General features: G+C 42.9%; 1 protein-coding gene across 2 annotated transcripts in view; it reads left to right on the plus strand.

Moving 5' to 3' along the window:
* Positions 1–22,740, plus strand: part of LOC135558835 (arf-GAP with GTPase, ANK repeat and PH domain-containing protein 3-like) — a 242,799-nt gene that overhangs the window by 103,617 nt on the left and 116,442 nt on the right. For both annotated transcript variants that reach the window (XM_064993002.1, XM_064993001.1), the window contains exons 2-4: positions 12,134–12,192; positions 14,425–14,512; positions 18,376–18,461. In XM_064993002.1, the coding sequence (XP_064849074.1) occupies positions 12,134–12,192; positions 14,425–14,512; positions 18,376–18,461 (233 nt within the window). The remainder of the gene's footprint in view (positions 1–12,133; positions 12,193–14,424; positions 14,513–18,375; positions 18,462–22,740) is intronic.

Consider the following 22,740-nt stretch of genomic DNA (forward strand, 5'->3'; position numbering starts at 1 on the left):
GCTGTTTTGAAGCTACTGCACCTCCATCTTGGCACTCCCCCACCTTTGTAAAAACTATTTTGGAAGCTATAGAAATGCATTTATTAATGTCTAGATTTGTTTTTGCTATATTTGTTCTATTACAGACACCTTCATGCATACTTTTAAATTATATTATGTGAGTTAACATAAAAACGTAAAAATATATTTTTTATAGTTTTAATGTGACTGTTCACACTATATTAAAAAAAAACATAAATACACTGAACAAAAAGTGTTGGTCCCATGTTTCATGAGCTGAAATAAAACATCTCAGAAATGTTATTTGTGTACAAAAAGCTTATTTCTCTCATGTTGTGCACACACTCACTCCCACCCCCAACCTCACCCCACACCACGGCTGAGGTGTTGAGGCCCCTGTCCCAACTCACCTCCTCAACCCCACCCACCCATTTGTTTACATTCCTGTTAGTGAGCATTTCTCATTTGCCAATATAATCCATCCACCTGGCAGGTGTGGCATATCAAGAAGCTGATTAAACAGCATGATCATTACACAGGTGCACCTTGTACTGGGGACAATAGAAGGCCACTTTAAAATGAGCAGTTTTGTCACAACACAATGCCACAGATGTAGCAAGTTTTGAGGGAGCGTGCAATTGGCATGCTGACTGCAGGAATGTCCACCAAAGCTGTTGCCAGAGAATTTAATGTTAATTGCTCTACCATAAGCCGCCTCCAATGTTGTTTTAGAGAATTTGGCAGTACGTCCAACCTGTCTTACAACCGCAGACCACGAGTGTGTTCTTGGTGACCTTCAATGCTGCAGAGCTTTTTTAGTGCCCTTCCCAAGTTCTGTTCAATACTGTCTCGGAGCTCAATGGACAATTCCTTCGACCGCATGGCTTGGTTTTTGCTCTGACATGCTCTGCCAACTGTGGGACCTTAAATAGACAGGTGTGTGCCTTTCCAAATCATGTCCAATCAATTGAATTTACCACAGCTGGACTCCAATCAAGTTGTAGAAACATCTCAAGGATGATCAATGGAATCAGGATGCATCAATTTTGAGTTTCATAGCAAAGGGTCTGAATACTTATGTAATACTTATGTTTTATATGTTTTATTAATGTGCAAAACAGTCTATAAGCCTGTTTTTGCTTTGTCATTATGGGGTATTGTTTGTAGATTGATGATGGAAGAAAATAATTCAATCCATTTTAGAACAAGGCTATAACGTAAGAACATTTGGAAAAAGCCAAGGTGTCTGAATACTTTCCGAATGCACTTCATCATTGGTTCAATCCCAACTCTGGGCACTCATTGTGGACGGTTTTAGGTGTGTCTCCTGATGTCCTGGGGACCTGCAAATACGGAAAATGTCAACTTAAATCTGGAGTGATGTCTATGTTCATACAAAATGTTCAGCCATTGTGAAGGATGGCCAAAAGCATTTCTGTTTCCCTCAATGTTGTCTTTCTACTATTCTTGAGTTTGAATCGGGCCTCTGAAGACTCTCTGTCAGAGTTGTGTGAAAGATGTATCTGATTTATTTAATTCCCTCAGCTGACCTTTTTTGAGCCAAGTTCCTCACTACTGATTAGGTTTACCATTATAACAAACAGAATGTGTCACTCCCAAGCAAAACAGCACTGACAGTGTGATAATGCAAACCCACCTGCTGGGAGAGGACCGGAGGGCGGGTTGAGTGAGTTAGTCAGAGACAGTCGAGAAGGAGATGGGATATGGAGGCTCTGCTAATACTTGAATGTGACTCCTTATTTGAGCGTCTGCTGCCACACAGATCCCCAGCTACATTTGTCTGCTCCGCAGGACTGCTTGAGACTCAAACTATGCTGCTGCTACTCACCTCTCAGGGGAAATAGCTTCTCAGAATCAAGTTATCAAAACCCATTGACATGCTGGAGTCTGAGAGACCACTCCCAAATGATGTGTTAGGGGTGTTTAAAGGGCTACATCCATTTTTTTTGCACTTCTAAATGAATGATATGTACCCATTAATTCCTGAAGAATATAACTTCGGAATGGCTCAGGAGCTTAGTTCCACTGTACCCCATCAGAACCCCAAAATATAAACTTGTATAAAATATAAAAAATATATATAAAACAAAATATAAACTTACTCCAATGTTTGTAAACAAGGTAAATGTAAACAAACACTATATAGCCTCAAAACATGGCTAAAACTACACTTAGTTTTTTAGCATGTATAGTCAGTCCTGGCATCCATAGCTCTGTCTATGAATTTGAGTGGTTACATTTCTCCAGCCCCATCCCTCAGCTGTTTACCAAAATAGGGGCGGTGAATATTTTTTGTGCTGATTGCCACTTTGATGTTATGGTGATGACAGAACTGCACAGTCGAGATAAAGGCTGGTGTTAAAGAACGCCTTTCTGTATCAGTACACAGGTCAAAGTTGAGTTCCTGGGGCTATTTGCATTGAACAGGTAACCAATGGTTACCCGGACTATTTGTATTGTGTCCCCCCACAGCCCCCCTTTTTACACTGCTGCTACTCTCTGTTTATCATATATGCATAGTCACTTTAACTATTAATTTGTGTACATACTACCTCAATTTGCCCGACGAACTGTAGTATGTACACATTGGCTTCCCGGACGATCTGCATTGTGTCCCGCCACCCACCACCCCCTCTTTTACGCTACTCTCTGTTTATCATACACTGCTCAAAAAAATAAAGGGAACACTAAAATAACACATCCGAGATCTGAATGAATGAAATATTCGTATTAAATACTTTTTTCTTTACATAGTTGAATGTGCTGACAACAAAATCACACAAAAATTATCAATGGAAATCAAATTTCTCAACTCATGAAGATCTGGATTTGGAGTCACACTCAAAATTAAAGTGGAAAACCACACTACACGCTGATCCAACTTTGATGTAATGTCCTTAAAACAACTCAAAATGAGGCTCAGTAGTGTGTGTGGCCTCCAAGTGCCTGTATGACGTCCCTACAGCTCCTGGGCATGCTCCTGATGAGGTGGTGGATGGTCTCCTGAGGGATCTCCTCCCAGACCTGGACTAAAGCATCTGCCAACTCCTGGACAGTCTGTGGTGCAACGTGACGTTGGTGGATGGAGTGAGACATGATGTCCCAGATGTGCTCAATTGGATTCAGGTCTGGGGAACGGGCGGGCCAGTCCATAGCATCAATGCCTTCCTCTTGCAGGAACTGCTGACACACTCCAGCCACATGAGGTCTAGGATTGTCTTGCATTACGAGGAACCCATGGCCAACCGCACCAGCATATGGTCTCACAAAGTGTCTGAGGATCTCATCTCGGTACCTAATGGCAGTCAGGCGACCTCTGGCGACCACATGGAGGGCTGTGCGGCCCACCAAAGAAATGCCACCCCACACCATGACTGACCCACCTCCAAACTGGTCATGCAGGAGGATGTTGCAGGCAGCAGAACGATCTCTGTCACGTCTGTCACATGTGCTCAGTGTGAACCTGCTTTCATCTGTGAAGAGCACAGTGCGCCAGTGGCGAATTTGACAATCTTTGTGTTCTCTGGCAAATGCCAAACATCCTGCACGGTGTTGGGCTGTAAGCACAACCCCCACCTGTGGACGTTGGGTCCTCATACCACCCTCATGGAGTCTGTGTCTGACCATTTGAGCAGACACATGCACATTTGTGGCCTGCTGGAGGTCATTTTGCAGGGCTCTGGCAGTGCTCCTCCTGTTCCTCCTTGCACAAAGGCGGAGGTAGTGGTCCTGCTGCTGGGTTGTTGCCCTCCTATGGCCTCCTCCACGTCTCCTGATGTACTGGCCTGTCTCCTGGTAGCGCCTCCATGCTCTGGACACTACGCTGACTGACACAGCAAACCTTCTTGCCACAGCTCGCATTGATGTTCCATCCTGGATGAGCTGCACTACCTGAGGCACTTGTGTGGGTTGTAGACTCCGTCTCATGCTACCACTAGAGTGAAAGCACCGCCAGCATTCAAAAGTGACCAAAACATCAGCCAGGAAGCATAGGAACTGAGAAGTGGTCTGTGGTCACCACCTGCAGAACCACTCCTTTATTGGGGGTGTCTTGCTAATTGCCTATAATTTCCACCTGTTGTCTATTCCATTTGCACAACAGCATGTGAAATGTATTGTCAATCAGTGTTGCTTTCTAAGTGGACAGTTTGATTTCACAGAAGTGTGATTGACTTGGAGTTACATTGTGTTGTTTAAGTGTTCCCTTTATTTTTTTGAGCAGTGTATATGCATAGTCACTTTAACCATGCCTACATGTACATACTACCTCAATTAGCCCGACTAACCGGTGTCTGTATATAGCTTTGCTACTGTATGTAGCCTCGCTACTGTTATTTTTCAGTCTTTTTACTATTGTTTTTTATTTCTTATCTATTGTTCACCTAATACCTATTTTTTTAAACTTAAATTTGCTCTGTGGTTAGGGCCTGTAAGTAAGCATTTCACTGTAAGGTCTACACCTGTTGTATTCGGCATTTCACTGTGAGGTCTACACCAGTTGTATTCGACGCACGTGACAAATAAACTTTGATTTGATTGAGAGTTGGACAACCCTCCTTTGTGCAGAACCACATTTATGGTATGTTGTCAACTTGGGGTTGGCGTTACAGAAAATGTTAGCTTATACGTCAATTTAACTTTCACTGCTACATATTCTACTAAATCGAGTCAGCTAAGACTGAACCCAAGGAACAAAAGATCTCTCAAAAATCCAAATGTGTCTACCTCGGGTTAAAATGAGAATTCATATCAACACCGGTGTCCAATTTAGCTCAGAGGAAATGGTTGATACCAAGCCTTCAGCAACCGAAAGCTTTGACGAGACCCTTAAGTCAGCTTTGCTATAGCCCTCCACAATGGGATAGATTGGTCGGCAAGCATCCACCTGTCTGTCTGCATCACTAGTGATTCTGTTTGTCACTTACCTATCCCCTTAGAGTGAAAATACATTCTGCTGTTCAGAGCTCTACAGATAAGAGCTGTAGCAGAATTGAGCCGACAGCTTTGTGAATTGGGCTGCAGAGTCATAACAGTTACAAGATAGGGATATGATTCAGGAACAATTATGACAATGGAGCTGCTGCTCAGTGTAATTATACCCTAGGCCTCGTCAGAGGCAATGCCAGTGGGTAACAACCCACTATGTGGTTACCAATGAAAGATGTAAAAATACTTATTCCAAGCTAAATTCACACTCTGTAATTTCAAGCTTGTGGGGAAAAAATATCTTGGCCCCGGAGCAGCGTGGAGGTTTAGACCTCATGGTTGTCCTCCCCTCTCATTCCCCACTGACAACACACACACACTTACACACCCGCGCACACACACACTCAAACAGAGTGGTATTTTCCTCACATTTTCAGAACTCAATTAGGGGGGGGGGGTACTAATCATGCCTCACTGCCCTCGGATTGAATAGTCATTTTTATTAGAGTGGACGTGAGCGGTGAGGTAAAAAGAAAAACAGGACAAAGAAGCGGCAGCAGTTTTCCGTCTCACACAAACAAGGGCTCTGGTGTCCTCTGGAGGGTGCATCACTGACGTTGGGCCTCGTTCCGTTCCGTTTCCACAACGGACAATGTGTCACGTGGTTTTTATAAAAGATATCTAGGTAAAGCTTTGAGTGAATAAATGCTACTTGGTCTTCTATATCTCCTCTGTTCTTCTGCCCTCTGTGTTTCATTCCTTTTTAATAAAGTTATTTTCAAAATGAGTGGTGGTGTTATGGTCAGTAATAACACAATGTTCCATTCTGGTGTGGCGCCCCAGTGTCCTAACTCTCTAAGTGGTCAACAACACTGTAGAGACCCTTTTGTATGATGACCCCTAATTCTACTGGATAGCCTGTCTATTTCTGGGGTCTTCTCTTGTGTGTTTGCCCCTCTTCCAGAGATTCAAGAACAGTGGAATCTACCGTTGCAGTTTAGAACAAAGCTGTTCAAGTCAGAGTGCTCTTGTAACGGGTTTCTGAAGAGTTGCATAAAAGAGCTCCAATCAGTGTTTTTATTCGTCCTCTTGTCTATATCTTTAAAAAAAGTAATCTTGACAAAATGAGTGGAAACCTCATTTAAACTGCTCTCTACCACTTGTGAAAACAGGTTTTCCACCCATTTTAGTGCTTAGATCTACGCGTGTTCGTGCTCTTGGGGTGGTACGATTTTTCTTTCGGAACAACACGCACCTTCTGTAACATGATACCCTCTCTGGTCCATGTGATCCTAGACCCCCCCCAATAGCAACATACACAGGGGGGCAATAGCAGAGAGATTTTCTTGTTGTTGTGTTCCCATTTGTGGGAATACAAAGACGAATCAAAGAAGAGTCATGTTTAAAACATCACCACTGTTAGTTCACTTCAATGATATAGCTAAAAACAGCAGGCAAACGATCCTTTTAGCTTCCCACATCACCCCCATGTGGAATAATCCGATTTATCACGAAATAATATGCAAATATTATTTACTTGCCAGTGTAACCTACAGCATCAGCCCAGTTTAATATGCTGCTGGAATGTATTCACACCCGTATCAGCTACAAATAGAATGCCATCATTTATGCCCAGGAAGAAAAAGCACATGGTTTAGTGCTGTTTTAGGTAGTCGCTCAGTAAAATACTTTTTGTGGAGGCGGGGGTTCTAATAAAGCTACAGTGTTGATTGGTTTATTGTTTTAAAAGTCGCTAAAATTATATTTGGTGATCAATGCAAAATAGGCTTCTTATTTAATGCCAAGCTAAACCAAAACAGTAATATTGCAGTTTGAAGTGATTTTATAGACTAGCTTCCCACATCGCCATGTGAAAGAATCACATTTATAATTCAATAATATGCTGCGGCAAATATTCTTATACTTTCCGTTGTAGCCTACACTGTTATTCCAGTTCGATATGCTACTAGCATGTATTCACTCCCGTATCAGCTACAAATAGAATGTCATCATGTTTTGTTCGCGGAGAAAAATATGTTTTTGTTTTTACCAATAGCCTGGGATCACTGGTTGTAATAAGGCTATGATGTTTGATTTGGTTGAACAGTCGATGAGATTAGAAGGCGTATCAATGCAAAACAGGCTACTTTGATTCAGCCTATAGATTCAAGGAACCAAGCGAGCTTCAGTGCCTAGACATCACTGCCTCTACCGCTACGCAAAGAATGATACGGCAAGTGACCATTTTCATTTGGCACGGGAGTACTCGGATGTCGAAGTGCACTGCAAGGAGCCGCGCCTTTTGTGAGGAAAAACGACATTGCGACGCTGCGCTACGCACCGTATGGTCCGTCTCTGTAGGTTATAAATCGGCCTTGAAGAGCATGTTCTAACATGTTCAAGAATATAGTCAAACGGGTAGTGAGAGGGCTTAGCAACACACGGGCTGCTATTCAGAACCACTCTGTGCAACACAGGTTGAATCCACCTCGGGCGATGCACTCCTCAACAACGAGGCCTGTTATTGTATACAGGAGTATTGTCCGTGTATTAAGTCAACCTTATTGCTTCTAAAACTACATTTATCAAGGAAGAATCTAGTGAACAAAAAAACGATTTACTTTCTTAATTGGAAAAAAGTGTCTCAAGTGAAGTCTAATGGTGTTTTGGAATGTCTTCGATTAGCCTTGGAGGAACACAAAATCAATGTTCTTCAACAATTGATCCTACATCCTGCAAATGTTTTAATTATCATGTAAGAGGCCCTTATTCTCGACTTACACAACTACTTATGGATTGGACAACCGCTTTCAAATAATGAAACATTTTGTTTATGGCCAAGTGCACTTCTTAGATGCCTATAAATAGGTGCTTGAATACAGGAAATTAGTCTCAAGGGTACATCCATTTGAATTGCATCACTTTTTGACAGAAAACCTTTTTGATTTCAACAAAACTTTCCTTACATGTTTGCCCATAGAAGAAGTGGACAGAAAGTGACTTTTTGGACCAGAATGCCAAAACATTCAGGAGATAAAGGTGCTCAAAGTTGACCCATTTTGCATACCCCACCATACCATGAGATTCATGTCTTCCTCACTGGAAAATATAAAAATGGTTGACTTTTTGACATCATTTAAAAGCTTACAAATAGAATCAGCCTATAGATTCAAGGAACCCAAGCGAGCTTCATTGCCTACTACACAACACGTCCTCCACGGCTACGCAAGGAATGATACGACAATTGACAATTTTCATTTGGCACGGGAGTAGTCGGATGTTGGAGTGCACTGCGAGGAGCCTAGCCTTTTGTGAGGAAAAACAACATTGCAACGACGCACCGTATGGTCCGTCTCTGTAGGTTATAAATCGGCCTTGAAAAAGCATGTTCTAACATGTTCAAGAAGATAGTCAAACTGGTAGTGAGAGGGCTTAGCAACACAAGGGCTGCTATTCAGAACCGCTCTGTGCAACACAGGTTGAATCCACCTCGGGCGATGCACTCCTCGACCTTGAAATGAAGTGAAATAACCATAACAACGAGGCCTGTTATTGTATACAGGAGTATTGTCCGTGTATTAAGTCAACCTTATTGCTTCTACAACTACATTTGTCAAGGAAGAATCTAGTGAACAAAACAATTTACTTTCTTAATTGGAAAAAGGGGCTCAAGTGAAGTCTAATGGCGTTTTGGAATGGCTTCGATTAGCCTTGGAGGAACACAAAATCAATGTTCTTCAACAATTGATCCTACATCCTGCAAATGTTTTAATTATCATGTAAGAGGCCCTTATTCTCGACTTACACGACTACTTATGGATTGGACAACCGCTTTCAAATAATGAAACATTTGTTGATGGCCAAGTGCACTTCTTAGATGCCTATAAATGGGTACTTTATTTTCAAGGGTAAATATTAAATTATTTACAAGGGTCAATCCATTTGAATTGAATCACTTTGACAGAAAATTTACGTAATAATTATGTTGTAGCTTAGACCCTATTTCACATTATTCTGAGGTTTTTGTGTTGTGTCCTCCATCGGCTGAGACACAATATGCTCTTGAATACAGGGTGGGTGTCATTTCAATCATAGAAAAGTCCATTATATTAATTATATATCGCTTCAGACCACTGAAATGTAGCTAGTACACCTTGAAATTTAATTGAAATGTAACTTCTAATCACTACCCCAAAGATGACAGCTGGTCCATCCACCGTTGAATGTCAACATAAATGGTCATGTCTATTCTATTATCTATATTTCTATGATCTCAATAGGTTTCCTATAGGGATGGACAGTATAATTTAAATCAACATATATTCCCATTGAAGTCTACTTTCTCTGATGTATGGACCTCCAACCGTCTTTGTGGTACCATTTGAAAGTTGAAATGTCTATTTTATTTCCATTTTAGTACATTTGTCAGCAAAAACATGACAACCCCCCTGTATACCAGAGCTCTCCTATTTGCCATATCTTCACTTTAAAGCTACTAGAAAGTGTGTGCTCTCAAGCCTGGAGAGAAGCAAAAGTAATTCCGCTACCTAAGAATATTAAAGCCCCGTTTACTGGCTCAAATAGCCGACCAATCATCCTGTTACAAACCCTTAGTAAACTTATGGGGGGAAAAAAGGTTTTGGCCAGATACAATGTTATTTTACAGTAAACAAATTGACAACAGACTTTCAGCATGCTTATAGTGAAGGATGTTCACCAAGCACAGCACTTACACAAATGACTGATGATTGACTGAGATTGATGATAAATAAATAGTTTTGTTAGACTTCAGTGCGGATTCTGACATTATCGATCACAATCTGCTGCAGGTTAAGCATATGTGTTTTGGCTTTACACCTCCTGCTATATTGCAGATAAAGAGTTAGACAGGTAACAGAACACAGAGGGTGTTTTTTAATGGAAGCCTATCCAACACAATCCAGGTAGAATCAGGAATTATCCAGTCCAGCTGTTTAGGCCCCTTACTTTTTTCAATCTTTACTAACGACATGCCACTGGCTTTGAGTAAAGTTATGTACACGGACGACTCAACACTATACACGTCAGCTACTACAGCGACTGAAATGATTGCAACGCTTAACAAAGAGCTGAATGGCTGGAAAGGAATAAGTTAGTCCTAAATATTTAAAAAAAAACTTAAAGCACTGTATTTGGTACAAATCATTCACTAAACTTCAACTAAATCTTGTAAGGAGTAAGTTGAGGTGACTAAATTGCTGAGGTGACTAAACTGCTTGGAGTAACCCTGGATTGTAAACTGTCATGGTCAAAACATATTGATACAACAGTAGCTAAGATGGGGAGAAGTCTGTCCATAATAAAGTGCTGCTCTACCTTCTTAACAGCACTATCAACAAGGCAGGTCCTACAGGCCCTAGTTTTGTCGCACCTGGACTACTGTTCAGTCGTGTGGTCAGGTACCACAACGAGGGAACAGGGCAGCACGGCTGGCCCTTAGATGTACACAGAGAGCTAACATGAATAATATGCATGTCAATCTCTCCTGGCTCAAAGTGGAGGAGAGATTGACTTCATCACTATTTGTATTTATGAGAGGTATTGACATGAGTGCACTGAGCAATCTGTTTTTAACTACTGGCACACAGCTCAGACACCCATGCATTCCCCACAGACATGCCACAAGAGGTCTCTTCACAGTCCCCAAGTCCAGAACAGACTATGGGAGGCGCACAGTACTACAGAGAGCCATGACTACATGGAACTCTATTCCACATCAAGTAACTCGTGCAAAGCAGTAACATTTTATTTAGAAGACAGATACAAACACACTTTATGGAACAAACAGCGGGGACTGTGAAGCAACACAAACATAGGCACAGACACATGCATACAAACACACAATAACATGTGCACTATACACACACGTACTGTGTACATGGATTTTGTGTAGTAGAGTATGGGCCTGAGGGCACACACTTAATGTGTTGGGAAATCTGTTGTGAATGGCTCCCGAGTGGCGCAGCAGTCTAAGGCACTGCATCTCAGTGCTAGAGGCGTCACTACAGACCCTGGTTCAATTTCAGGCTGTACAACCGGCCGTGATTGGGAGTCCAATAGGGCGTCGCACCATTGGCCCAGCGTCAGCTGGTGTAGGCCGTCATTGTAAAGAAGAATTAGTTAAATATTTAAAGGTTAAAAGAAAACAATTTATATATTGTAATGTTTTTAAAATTGTATAACTGAAAGTTTTTTTGTGTGTAAATTCTCCAGATATTATGAAATAGTTTGAAAACCCTGTTTGTAGGCTGTTTAAATCATTTCAATCTCAACTGTATATTTTCCAGTCATCGAAACATTGGTTTATCCTCATGACATTTTTCTGGATGATTGTTCTGGATGATCAATGTTCTTTGTTTGCTTTGAGCAAGACGAGAGAACATGGTTTCTGCACCAAACGTGCACTTAAATGACGCTGCCTTCTTTGGTGTTGTAGGTCTTCATTGTCCTGGTGTAGGCACGGGGTCCCACCTGGTTTTGCACCTTGTTGCCTGGAGACAGTGTGTCTGCACCGGCACCACCTTTCTCTGTTGTTGATGGTATCTCCATGGGGGTCGCTAGCTTGGAATAGAGGGTCTGCGACCCGAAACAGGAAGGGGGTATTTTGTCAAACAGTTGTGACAGAGCCGGACACTTTTTTACTATAATGTCCTGAGAGAGAAGTTCTCTGTGTATTTGGTTATGACCTGAACAATGCTACTGACTTTCACCCAGTTTGTAATTGTTCTCTTGAATGGTTTTCTAGATTTTTTTTTCCAGTCAAATGTCCCTTCCATATGTGTCACCATTAATAGAGGAACATGTTGGAACAAGTCTGGTTTTCTCTCGCTATTGAATTGAATTAGCTGTGTGCGTGTGCGTTCTTGCTTGCTCGTGCGCCAGAGGTCTCTTTTTAAACCCCGATTGCACCACTTCCCTTCAAGCCACAGACAGTACATGTTCGGTGCAATGTAAACAAACATCAAACAACAAGCATTGTCAGGACAAAGAGTCAAGAGGGAGAGCAGAGCCTGTTTTTCTCTGGTTCAACAGAACACATTGAAATAAACTGTGACGAGACGAAACAGTGATCGGGAATCAACACCCTGCTTTACCCTTCAGTAACCTTAACTAAATGCTGTTTGTTCTCCATCTTTTTCTCTTCCAGACTCTTTCGTCAACAGCCAAGAATGGACATTGAGTCGATCAGTGCCAGAGCTCAAAGTGGTGAGTGGTATGCATCATAACTTCAGCCCGTGTTAATCTGCTGACATTGGCATTGCAAGAGGAAGATAAATTCAGCATTAGCATTGGATTGATTTCAACGTCAATGCCAGTGCATGCTCTATGCATGTCAAAAACATTTCCTCTCATTCTGCATGAGAGAGAGAGAGCGTAGAGTAGAGTACAGAAATTGGCTGGAATATTCCCTGGCACCAAACGAGATTGTGGGTGATTTTTAATGATGCGGGTTTTTTTTTGCGTTGGCATGGTGACGCGGAGTGTAGAGTGGCTTGCAGCAGACTAAGAGATGAGTGACGGTTTTGGGCTAGACGAGTGACACTTCCTGGGTCTGATCCAGCCGCTGGCACAACCGTTGTTACCACTGCCAAACGCACACACACACACACACACACACACACACACACACACACACACACACACACACACACACACACACACACACACACACACACACACACACACACACACACACACACACACACACACACACACACACACACACACACACTGCTCACGTCCTCACTTGAAGAAAGGAATGCTTCACGCACATAATCAATAGGGATATTACCACAAAACCTCATTCCACCGTTCTGGTGTTAAATACTGTAGTGGTATTCATAGTATTTTGGTCTTCTATGAATTGGTTAGGGTCGTGCATCGCTTCAGAAAGATCTATGGGAATCAGACACAAATCAGATGGGGGAACTTTCATGAAGAACATGCTTTCAAAACAGGGAGAATTTGATAGAGCTCATTGTCTTTTTATATAGTAGACGGTGTTCATTAGCGCCACACACTTCAGAGGTTAAGTGAACTGATGCTGAACTCAGCAGGGAAAAGACAAGGACTGCTGTCAGAGAAGAGGTAGAACTTCATTTACTTTCACAGTTTCCGTATGGCAATATTGGACAGAAGTAGTTCATTCATATGAGTTATGCTTCCCAAAAGCATGGACAAATGTTATCGTTCCAACATGTAGGCTATTGCACTCATGGGGGACATGAGCTGATACTAGTAGTACGAGCTTCCCAAAACTTTGCATTAAAAACATTGTATTCAAACCTGGACTTGAACCCACAGACTGATCCTTAAAAAAAAAAGTCTCTAGTGGAATTTACACTCAGTGCCCGCTCTGCTTTCATCTGCCTGAACTATGCTCATAAAGCAGCCTTATTAATGATGGGCCTTACAACCCAGCAGGTTACAAAACTTTACAGTTCTAACACAAACCATATTATTATATATATTTATTTATTTAACTAGGTACGTCAGTTAAGAACACATTCTTATTTTACAATGACGGCCTACCCCGGCCAAACCCTCCCCTAACCCTGACGACGCTGGGCCAATTGTGCGCCGCCCTATGGGGCTCCCGATCTCGGACGGTTGTGATACAGCCCGGGATCGAACCAGGGTCTGTAGTGACGCCTCTAACACTGAGATGCAGTGCCTTAGACCGCTGCGCCACTCGGCCTATTCTTCCATTCTTGATAGACTACTACTTCATGTCTTATCCAAAGCCAACTTCCTCCTTACAAAGAACATAAGTATTGTGAGGGAGAGGATAGGTAGCTTAATCCCCCCCCAACACACACACACACACACACAGTCCGCTGTAATTAAACCAATCCTGACTTTACCACCCACTAATGATCTAAAGAAGAGGGGGATGAAGGAAGAGGGGGGGTGAGGGCATGTTGAAGGAGCCTTTGTTCTCCCCCAGACACCCTGGCATCATCAGCCACCCCAGCCTGAGAGCGGCCCCAGCCCACCCTCCGTCAGGTTTCCCCTGGGGGCATAGAGCAGTCAGGGCTGGTGCCTTGGCCTAGACACCCACCAGGGGGAGTAGGGAAAACATTAGCTGAACATATACAGTACTGTTCCCTTGGTGTCTTACCTTTACCCTATAAGCACCATCTGTTCATGTGAAAGTCCATAAGCTGAGGCCTTTGGCATTGGTTAGTAGTGTAACCATCTCTACAACATATTGCCGCCACCAACTGAACATTTTACTGGTACTAGTCATGTTAACAGACTTTTAATACTACTAGTATTTTTCCGTCTTGCTGTTTCACCAATCATCATCTGTACTGTATATAGGTCAAGCTGTAGAGGCTCTGGCTATGATTGCAGGTGTAACCATCCATACAACATACATGTCCTGGAATGAACTACATGTGAGTGTGGTGTCATGTGTTTTTGTTGTTTCTGCAGGGTATTGTGGGTAATCTGTCGAGCGGGAAATCGGCCCTTGTCCACCGGTACCTGACAGGCACGTACGTGCAGGAGGAATCCCCTGAAGGTAAGAGACTGCTGCTGAAATCCCGAGGGAGGAGAGCACCATCACACTTTTAAAAAACTAAAAAGGTTGTCAACTTTACTAGACGGTCTTGTCAGTCAACACATGAATGCATCACTTGAGGCAGAGCTGTCTGTTCCTTCTTATAGCTGTGATGATATCTTGCTAATCTAGTCCATCTACTGGCCCTGCTGCATCATACATGTAAATGTCATTTGAGATCTTTATAATAATTCCTAAAGTTTATTTAAGATTTTACCAGATTACTGTCAGTCCAAAACCTGTTGAAATTCCACCTGGAATGATCAATTGGCAAGCCAGTCTGCATTTTGGCTGATGTTATTCTAGCTGGGGATAGATACTGACAAAATACAAGGACTGGGCTTGATGCTTGCAGTAAGAAATAGAAACTCAATTCATAATTAGCAGTTAGTTTGAGTGTTTTCCACATGGTGTATGGAGAGAAAGGAGAAATCTTTGCTTATCATTAACGGTATGCCAGGTGTGTTGGTGTGTTTTCTGTTGATATTTTGTATCAGTCGATGCAGTGTCCGATTTTCTCTCAAACCCAAGGGTGTGGAGAGAGAGAGGCGACTGAGGTAATTGGCCGTTAGCCAATTATCCGTTAGCATAAACGAATGACAGCTAGAGCAAAGCATTGTCTATGAAAGAGAGAGGGTTTCTGCGTTAGAATGATAATTCCCAAACACATCAAGGTAAAACTAAGACCTGGGCGTAAAGCACTAAATCCTACTATTAAACCTTAATTTCAGAGAGGAAGGGGATCATAGTTGCTGCCATGAACATAAACAGGTTTCTGTTTAGGGAGCTGCGAGGCTCTGAACGAGAGGTCGTCGCTCTGCGAGGAGGTTGTGTTTACTCCTACAGTTGGAGCCCGTTCCCGAACCTTCCACTTATAACTTCACAGAATCAAAACCGAAGAGTTCTCCATTTTGATTCTCAGGCGGGAAAGCGAAGGCTGCCCGAAACCCGTGAAGATGTTGGCAAAGTTGGGTTAAATGACAATCTTGGAGGGGGTTTGGATGGTTTGTAGTGTCTGTTTTTATGTGGCTACTGTGTACTGAGGATGATGAGACATGAAGCGCATAATGAGTTCCTGGCATTAAGATGCTGCTTCACCAAGGGAAAGCAACAATCCTCAATGCCTAATTAGGCCGAGAGAAGTCAATGACAAAAATGCTGGAATGCAAAAACCTGTGTGCTGGTTTTGGTAATTCTGGAAACATTTATACAGATCACTACATTGTTGCTGTGATACAACATACCGCTCTGTCTCCCATCCATAACAGGTGACAAAGGGTCTCCTTTTAGTCTCATTTCTAGCACCTTGCTTAGCCCGGATAGAAACTGGCTTTGAAAGAGGCTACCTCGCTTCTAGGAAGAGTTGGCAGTAGTACTAATGTTGTCTGTTCTGTCCGTACCATTCATTAACCCAGCAGTTCTACTTTACGGTGTTTTATTCTACTATGTTGCTAGTTCCTGTGATATCTAGAAAAAAAAAGGCAGTATCGGGACTGGGAGGGAGGTGTTGCCATGGCGACAGCGAAACTGGCTCTGTTTGAATTGTGGCTCTGTGTCAAGGTCTCTGAGCATCCACATTCCATTCTAGAGCTGGATATGCCTATTGCCTACTGCCTGCTCACCAAGCCCACAATTTCAGCTACCATCTCAAAACCTGTGTGTGACTGTGTGTGTGTGTGACTGTGTGTGTGTGTGTGACTGTGTGTGTTGGATAACAGTTTGATAGAAAAGCTATAAACACTCTATTCATTAGCCACGTCCAGGCAAAATCATTATACATTAAATTGCTTGCCTCCCTAATACAGATTGAGTGTATCTCGTTATTGCTGTACAATTACTGTAGTTTTGCTTAATTCGTTTGGCACTGAGATTCAACAGTTTCACAGTACAGATGGTTTCTCCTCTGACCTCAGGATATGTTTTTGTCTATGCTTGCCGGTGAACAGTCACAGACACAGCAAGGATGTTGATGTCATGTCATCTAAATGTAGGTCTTTACTTAAATGCACATCCATTTTATACCACGGCAACAGACGATGCTATCTGGTATACCACTCTCATTGTACGATTTTCAAGGGCTATTCGCATTTACATCCTCCAGAATCATTTCAAATGTCCTCTGAAGTCTGACACTTTGGTCCAGATAACGTCATTTTCTCATAAGATGTGACTATACTGGGTATTGCTATGAGTATCACTTTTCTGACATTTCCTCTAAATGGGAATTTCCTGGCATATGGCAACTCATCAGTCCGATCAGCGCTCCAATCTCAGAGCTCTGTTACTTCAGTGGAGGAAAGCTGGCTTGGCTTCCTTGAGTCTCTCTCTCTTTGGCTCTTACACAACTCAACTGATGTCTGGGAGAATCCCCCTTCCCCATTTGGGCTAAAGTGGAATTAATGAGTAGCAAGTGTGGCTCAAGTGGATCTGTAGAACACTGCCTACCTATCCCTTGAAGACTGCAGGCAGAGCCCGTCGCTGTGTCCTCCCTTGCTTTTTTGCAGAGGTGGGATCTGCACATCAAAGTATCAGTTAGAGAGTTCAGATAACACTGCTGATTATTAAATATCGGGTGTTTGCCGCAGCGGTAGATATTTATTTTGTGTCTGTAGTTTTTTTGGGATATACGTTAATATGCCCACTCTTACTCCTTTCATGCAGTCGTACATTATTCAATATTGTTTGAGATTGCTTGAAGCAGATTTTCTGCTTTTGAAAAAGCAAGTTTTTTTTTTTTTTTTGCCTCGCTCCCCAACTTTCTCACTTTAATATTTGAAATCTCTGCAGGATCTCAAACTATTCCAATGTTATGCAAAATCCAATTTAAGTGCCGAGGTACTCCCATCGGTCTGTATTTCATCTGCAGCCAGCCTTGCCGGAGGCGAGGAATAGGAACAAGCGTTCAAAGAGATGAGGGGTAAAAAGTCCAGGCTGACTATAGTAGCTACCCTTCTCCTACAGAGCTCTAGCCTCCACTATCTTGTGGCCGTGGACTACACCCAACTTTAGATGTCGCTCTTTTCTTCTCCTATTATCTTCCATCCCCTCCTTCCCCCTCTCTCCACCGCAGGCTCCAGGCTATACGTTCATTCTAGTGGACGTGCCTTATCACTTCCTTACTGCCTGCTGCGCTGGCTAACACACTAGCACGCTATCTTATATTTAATGGAGTTCTGCATCAATGATGGAGACGAATCGCTAGGCTAGCTGGTGGTGGTGTTGTAGTAAATTTGGGGTGGGTGGGGGGGGGTTGGGTCTATGGCTTGTGGCAGTGCTCTGTGACTCTGTAGTGGAGAAGGTTCCTTCAGCAGCTGTGTGCATTTAAACATGCCAAATGGCAATTTTCCTTCATTGTAACTGACTCTAGAGACCAGTTTTCTAACCCCAGCTTCTGATTATTATTCATTCTTGTTTTATTGAGACAACGGGGCCAAATCAAACCGCAGCATATTCACAATCACATGCCGGGATGGGACCATCATCAAAACCTTACCGGAATGGAAAGTCATCAATGGGAAGTTCGAAATCTGACTCATGCTTAGGTCTACTGGTGTGTGCTGGTGAAGAATATTGGAATTAATATTGCATTTTGGTGATTTAGCTGTAGCGAAACCAAACACGTTTTCAGTGACAATGGTTAGAGTAGCAAGTGCTTTACACCACTTTGGGCCTGAGTTTATCGCTCTTCCTTCATTTTGCCGACCCCTTTAATAGGCAGGGTAAAGTAGATCAGTCCACATTGGTTGTATTAATACTGCCGAAGCATGATTCTAGGCAATGCACCACCAAATAAGTCACCCTGACATTTCTCTCCTCTTCCTCAGGTGGTCGGTTCAAGAAGGAGATGGTGGTTGATGGACAGAGCTACCTGCTGCTGATCAGAGACGAGGGAGGCCCCCCGGAGCTGCAGGTACGTACGCACAGCTTGCTTTCTGATCCTGCATGCCTCAGCACAGCCAATTAATGCCACTTAACGTCTGCAAGATCTCCTCCACAACAACCAGACAGGAACTAATAAACACTTCTCCAAGTCGTTGTGCCCTGAGAACTTACCAACAATTAAACCTAGCTAAAAGTCATTTCATAGTGGAAAGACAAGACAGAAGACACAAACTCTTGTTAAGATAGAGGACCCAGCAGCCTAGTTGGTGTGGAGCATCAAGAGTTGAGCCGGATTCATTCATTCGAGGAAGAAAATAGGTGGTATTTACAGTGCAGGTGACGGAGGGAAGACTAGATCCACAGATATACAGATAATGACAAGGAATTGACAAAAATACTTGGTTGAAAAACACTGAACTTAATTGGCCAATACTGCAATAACTCAACAGGAGTACAAAGGCAAATGCACCGTAAATACAGAGCAAAAATGCCCATAAATGCACACATTTTAAGTAGAAATTGTCAGGGCTCTGTAACGACATGTTAACTCACGAACACAACGGTCGCGTTCCCCTGCTCAAACGTTGCATGCATCGAACAATGGTTGCATCATTAACTGTGCCATCGGGAACCAGATTGCAATAACATATGTGGTTAGCTGATACTTAAAATATTTATCCAGGTGTTGTAAGATCTGGCATCCGTCCGCAACGCCTGGGCAGAGGAACATGCCCAATAGCTCTTATGGATGAGGAGAGCAGTAATCTGGCATAAACCAGACACACCTTTTAAAATAGTTAGTGCTACCTGGGATCCTTGGGACATCCTTAACTCCTACCCCAACCATAACTTTTACCTTAATTTTAAATGATTTCAACTTCAATCGGGTAGCTTCAGAGATGGGACGTCCCATGGATCCCGAATAGCACCGACCCTTTAAAAAGGTAGGCTACATTCTCAAACACAACTAACACACATTTTCAGAACAATGGTCAATACTTTACACGTTATTGAAAACAAAAACAATATATGCTCTATGCTCAAACATGAGCGTTTACAATCAACTTTGGAAACACCTCTTAAACGAGATAAACCAAATAACCTAATGAGAGGAGAGCCTCCTGGGCATTTAAAGGTGGAAACTCACCTACTAGGAGGAGGAGCCAGTTCACAGCACTGGTGAGCAGAACCACTGAGGTATAATATCCTGGAGACTGCGTCCAAGATGTCTGACTCTTGGTAATCTACTCGCGCTCGTATACGCCGATTCATGGACAGTCTATATCCTTATTGGACTGTCTATATCCGGGTTGCGTCCAGTTTACACGGACCAACAACACAATGCGCCCCAGCACTCAGTGCGCACAGGGTGACGTCATCCAAAAACATGGCAGACATTGGATGAAAATCAAATGCTGATATCTTTGGCTGTGAGTTACAATTATTTAAATCATTCAGTGGATGTTTTGTGCACAAAGGTGATGGCTAAAGTGTCTTATTAGGATTTCTCTCGTTGTGGCAGTCTATGGAATTTGTCCTCCTGAGGCAGGCTGCTGCCCTACAGTGAATGATTTATGTGAAATGCACTGCAAGGTCAGTATGGCGTCTGCATTTATACCATGCCGCATTTATGGCTGTACGGCCTCTGCAGAAGTCAGGGCATTCATACTTCTTGCGCTGTTGTGAAGGAAGTTGTCAAGGAAGTGAGTTTGTGTTTATACAGGAGCTCCGGCCCTCAACTAACGTCAGTGGCGGATTTAGGTATAGGCGACATGGGCAGCCGCCTGGGACGCCGAACACATTTTTTTGAGGGGAATGGTGTCATTTGCTGATTCGATTTTCTATCGCTCATTTGCACATCACGTTAATGATATCATGTCACCGTGTGGGACTGTGGGTCAATTAACCTGGTCGGAGCGGGTTCCCCTGATTCTAGTTTGTGAGCTAGGCAGGTTACTCCCTGGAAAGGTCTCCCACTCAGAAGTACGAGATGGGGAGGGAGGTGGGGGTAGGTTGACCTCAGATCTCCCCATTGGAAGCCCAAGGTAGGGGGAGCGGGGGGGGGGGATCTATCAAATAGCGCACTTCTGATTTTGTACAGTACTAATACAATTAGTAAAATCAGTGACACTACGAAATGCTACCAAATACACCACAATTCATTCATAATACTGTGAATATATAGTTTCACAGACATATTGTTGAATTTTCTTCTGGTTTGTGTGAAATTGTTAAGAGCAATATAAAAACCAGTCTGCACACCACCAAGGTGAACTGGTTTAGTCTTGACTCTTGGTTGACAGTGTTGGGGGATGGGTAATGTATTGATGCTCGAGTGCCAAATCAACACAAACTTGTTTCTATTTGTCTTTGTTACTTCTTTTTGATATGAGTCTTATTTTTGTATATAGTTGTATATTTATATAGTTTTAAGGGTTATTAAAGGTTATTTATTTATGTTGTTCCAAATGTCTGAATAACAAATACAGTTAGTGCAGAATGGTGCTTCTTTTTTTTGTTGCCTGGGGGGCGCTGAAGGGGGGGTTCGCCCAGGGAGCCATAAAAGCTAGAACCGCCACTGCCTACCGTCAACCAATTAAGTCAATGCGGAGCTATATGGAGCCCTCCGCATTTTTACAACATTTGGTAGGTGCACGATGCGGTAAGGAGCTGAATTTGGCCTCTGCATGTCTCTGGAGGTTCCAGAATTGCGTCACACCCTCATTATGGAGCCTCCGACCACATTTTCAGATAAAGCATAAATTGGCTTTAACCTTGCAAGACCCGGTTGGCTCACTAGGCGAGGTTGGCCTTACCAAACCAAACTCTAGCTTTTGTTCTTTATATGATACAAATTGCAATGTCTGATAGGACTAGCGACTGTGCCTCTATGCCAGGTACTCATTCAGTAATTAGGGAAAACATAGTGTGGTGATGCTCTTGGCTGAGCCATTTCATGTCTGTCTCTCTCTGGAGGACTCATTTTCCTATTTTTTGGAATCTCTCTGGAGAGGCCTTGGAGTGAAAGCATCCTGGCACTCCAACCCCTCCATTGGGGATTTGTGATGAAACAGTCAATGATACCTGCCCACTCCCTGGCTTAGCAAGGTTGGCTCACAGGCAGAGTTATGCTAGCATTAGCAAGGTTGGCTCACAGGCATTAGCAAGGTTGGCTCACAGGCAGAGTTATGCTAGCATGAGCAAGGTTGGCTCACAGGCATTAGCAAGGTTGGCTCACAGGCAGAGTTATGCTAGCATTATGCTAATGTTGCTCCCAGTCCCAGAGATGGGAATGGAAATGACTGTAGCTCCGTTCCTAGCTGGGTGTAATTAGCGCAGTGTAATTAGAGGCCTTCATTACGTTCCCACTTACTGGAGTCTCAGCTGAAGCTGTGACTCTAAACTGAAAGCTTGATCTCCCCATCCATTCTAGACCTGGGTTCAAATACTTTTTGAAATCTTCCAAAATACGTTGTGTGTTTGCTTTATGGAGTTTAGAGTTTTTATGGTGTTTACCTGCCTGAAGTGCCAGGTGGGTAGGGTTTGTCCTTTTGTGACTATTCTATTGGTTCCATTGCAACAGGTAAGCTCAATCAAGCACAGATACAGTATTTGACATTATTTCAAGTAGTATTTAAACCCAGGTCTGATTAAATTCCACAGATATGAAGGCGAAGGTTGATACACTGTTAGTGCTTGGGCTCTCTCTCCTCCTTAACCACTTTCTCAGAAGCAGTTGTGATTATGATGACCTTATTCTGCTGCCCAAGGGAAACCTCTTCCTTTCTTCTCTCCCTGGTGATGCACTAGGAGATTAGGTTTGTGGAATGGTGCAGGGGAAAACAGGTTCCATCTTCCCGATAACATGGGACACTGGGTTGTAAATAGCCATATTTGAGATTTCATTGATATTCCCACTAGTAACTGGCGATACAGGCAATACAATAACACAGGCCCTGTCGTGACAATGATGTTGCTACACTGCCCTCTCCTGCACAAATATGGAACTGAAGCCACTCCCATACGAATATAAAAAGGGAATTGTTTTGCATGCACAGGAGGTTGGTGGCACCTTAATTGGGGAGAACAGGCTAGTGGTAATGACTGGAGTGGAGTGGGTGGAATGGGATGAAATGAATCGAACACATGGTTTTCAAGTGTTTGATGCCATTCCATTTGCTGCATTCCTGCCACTAATTATGAGCTGCTCAGCAGCCTCCACTGTTGGCATGCTAATAATAATAATAATATTGAGTCGGAAAGAGTAATGCACATTTCAAAGCTGTTACAAAGGTGAACTTTATTCA

Source organism: Oncorhynchus masou, chromosome 17, assembly GCF_036934945.1.
Source record: "Oncorhynchus masou masou isolate Uvic2021 chromosome 17, UVic_Omas_1.1, whole genome shotgun sequence".
Taxonomy (NCBI): domain Eukaryota; kingdom Metazoa; phylum Chordata; class Actinopteri; order Salmoniformes; family Salmonidae; genus Oncorhynchus; species Oncorhynchus masou.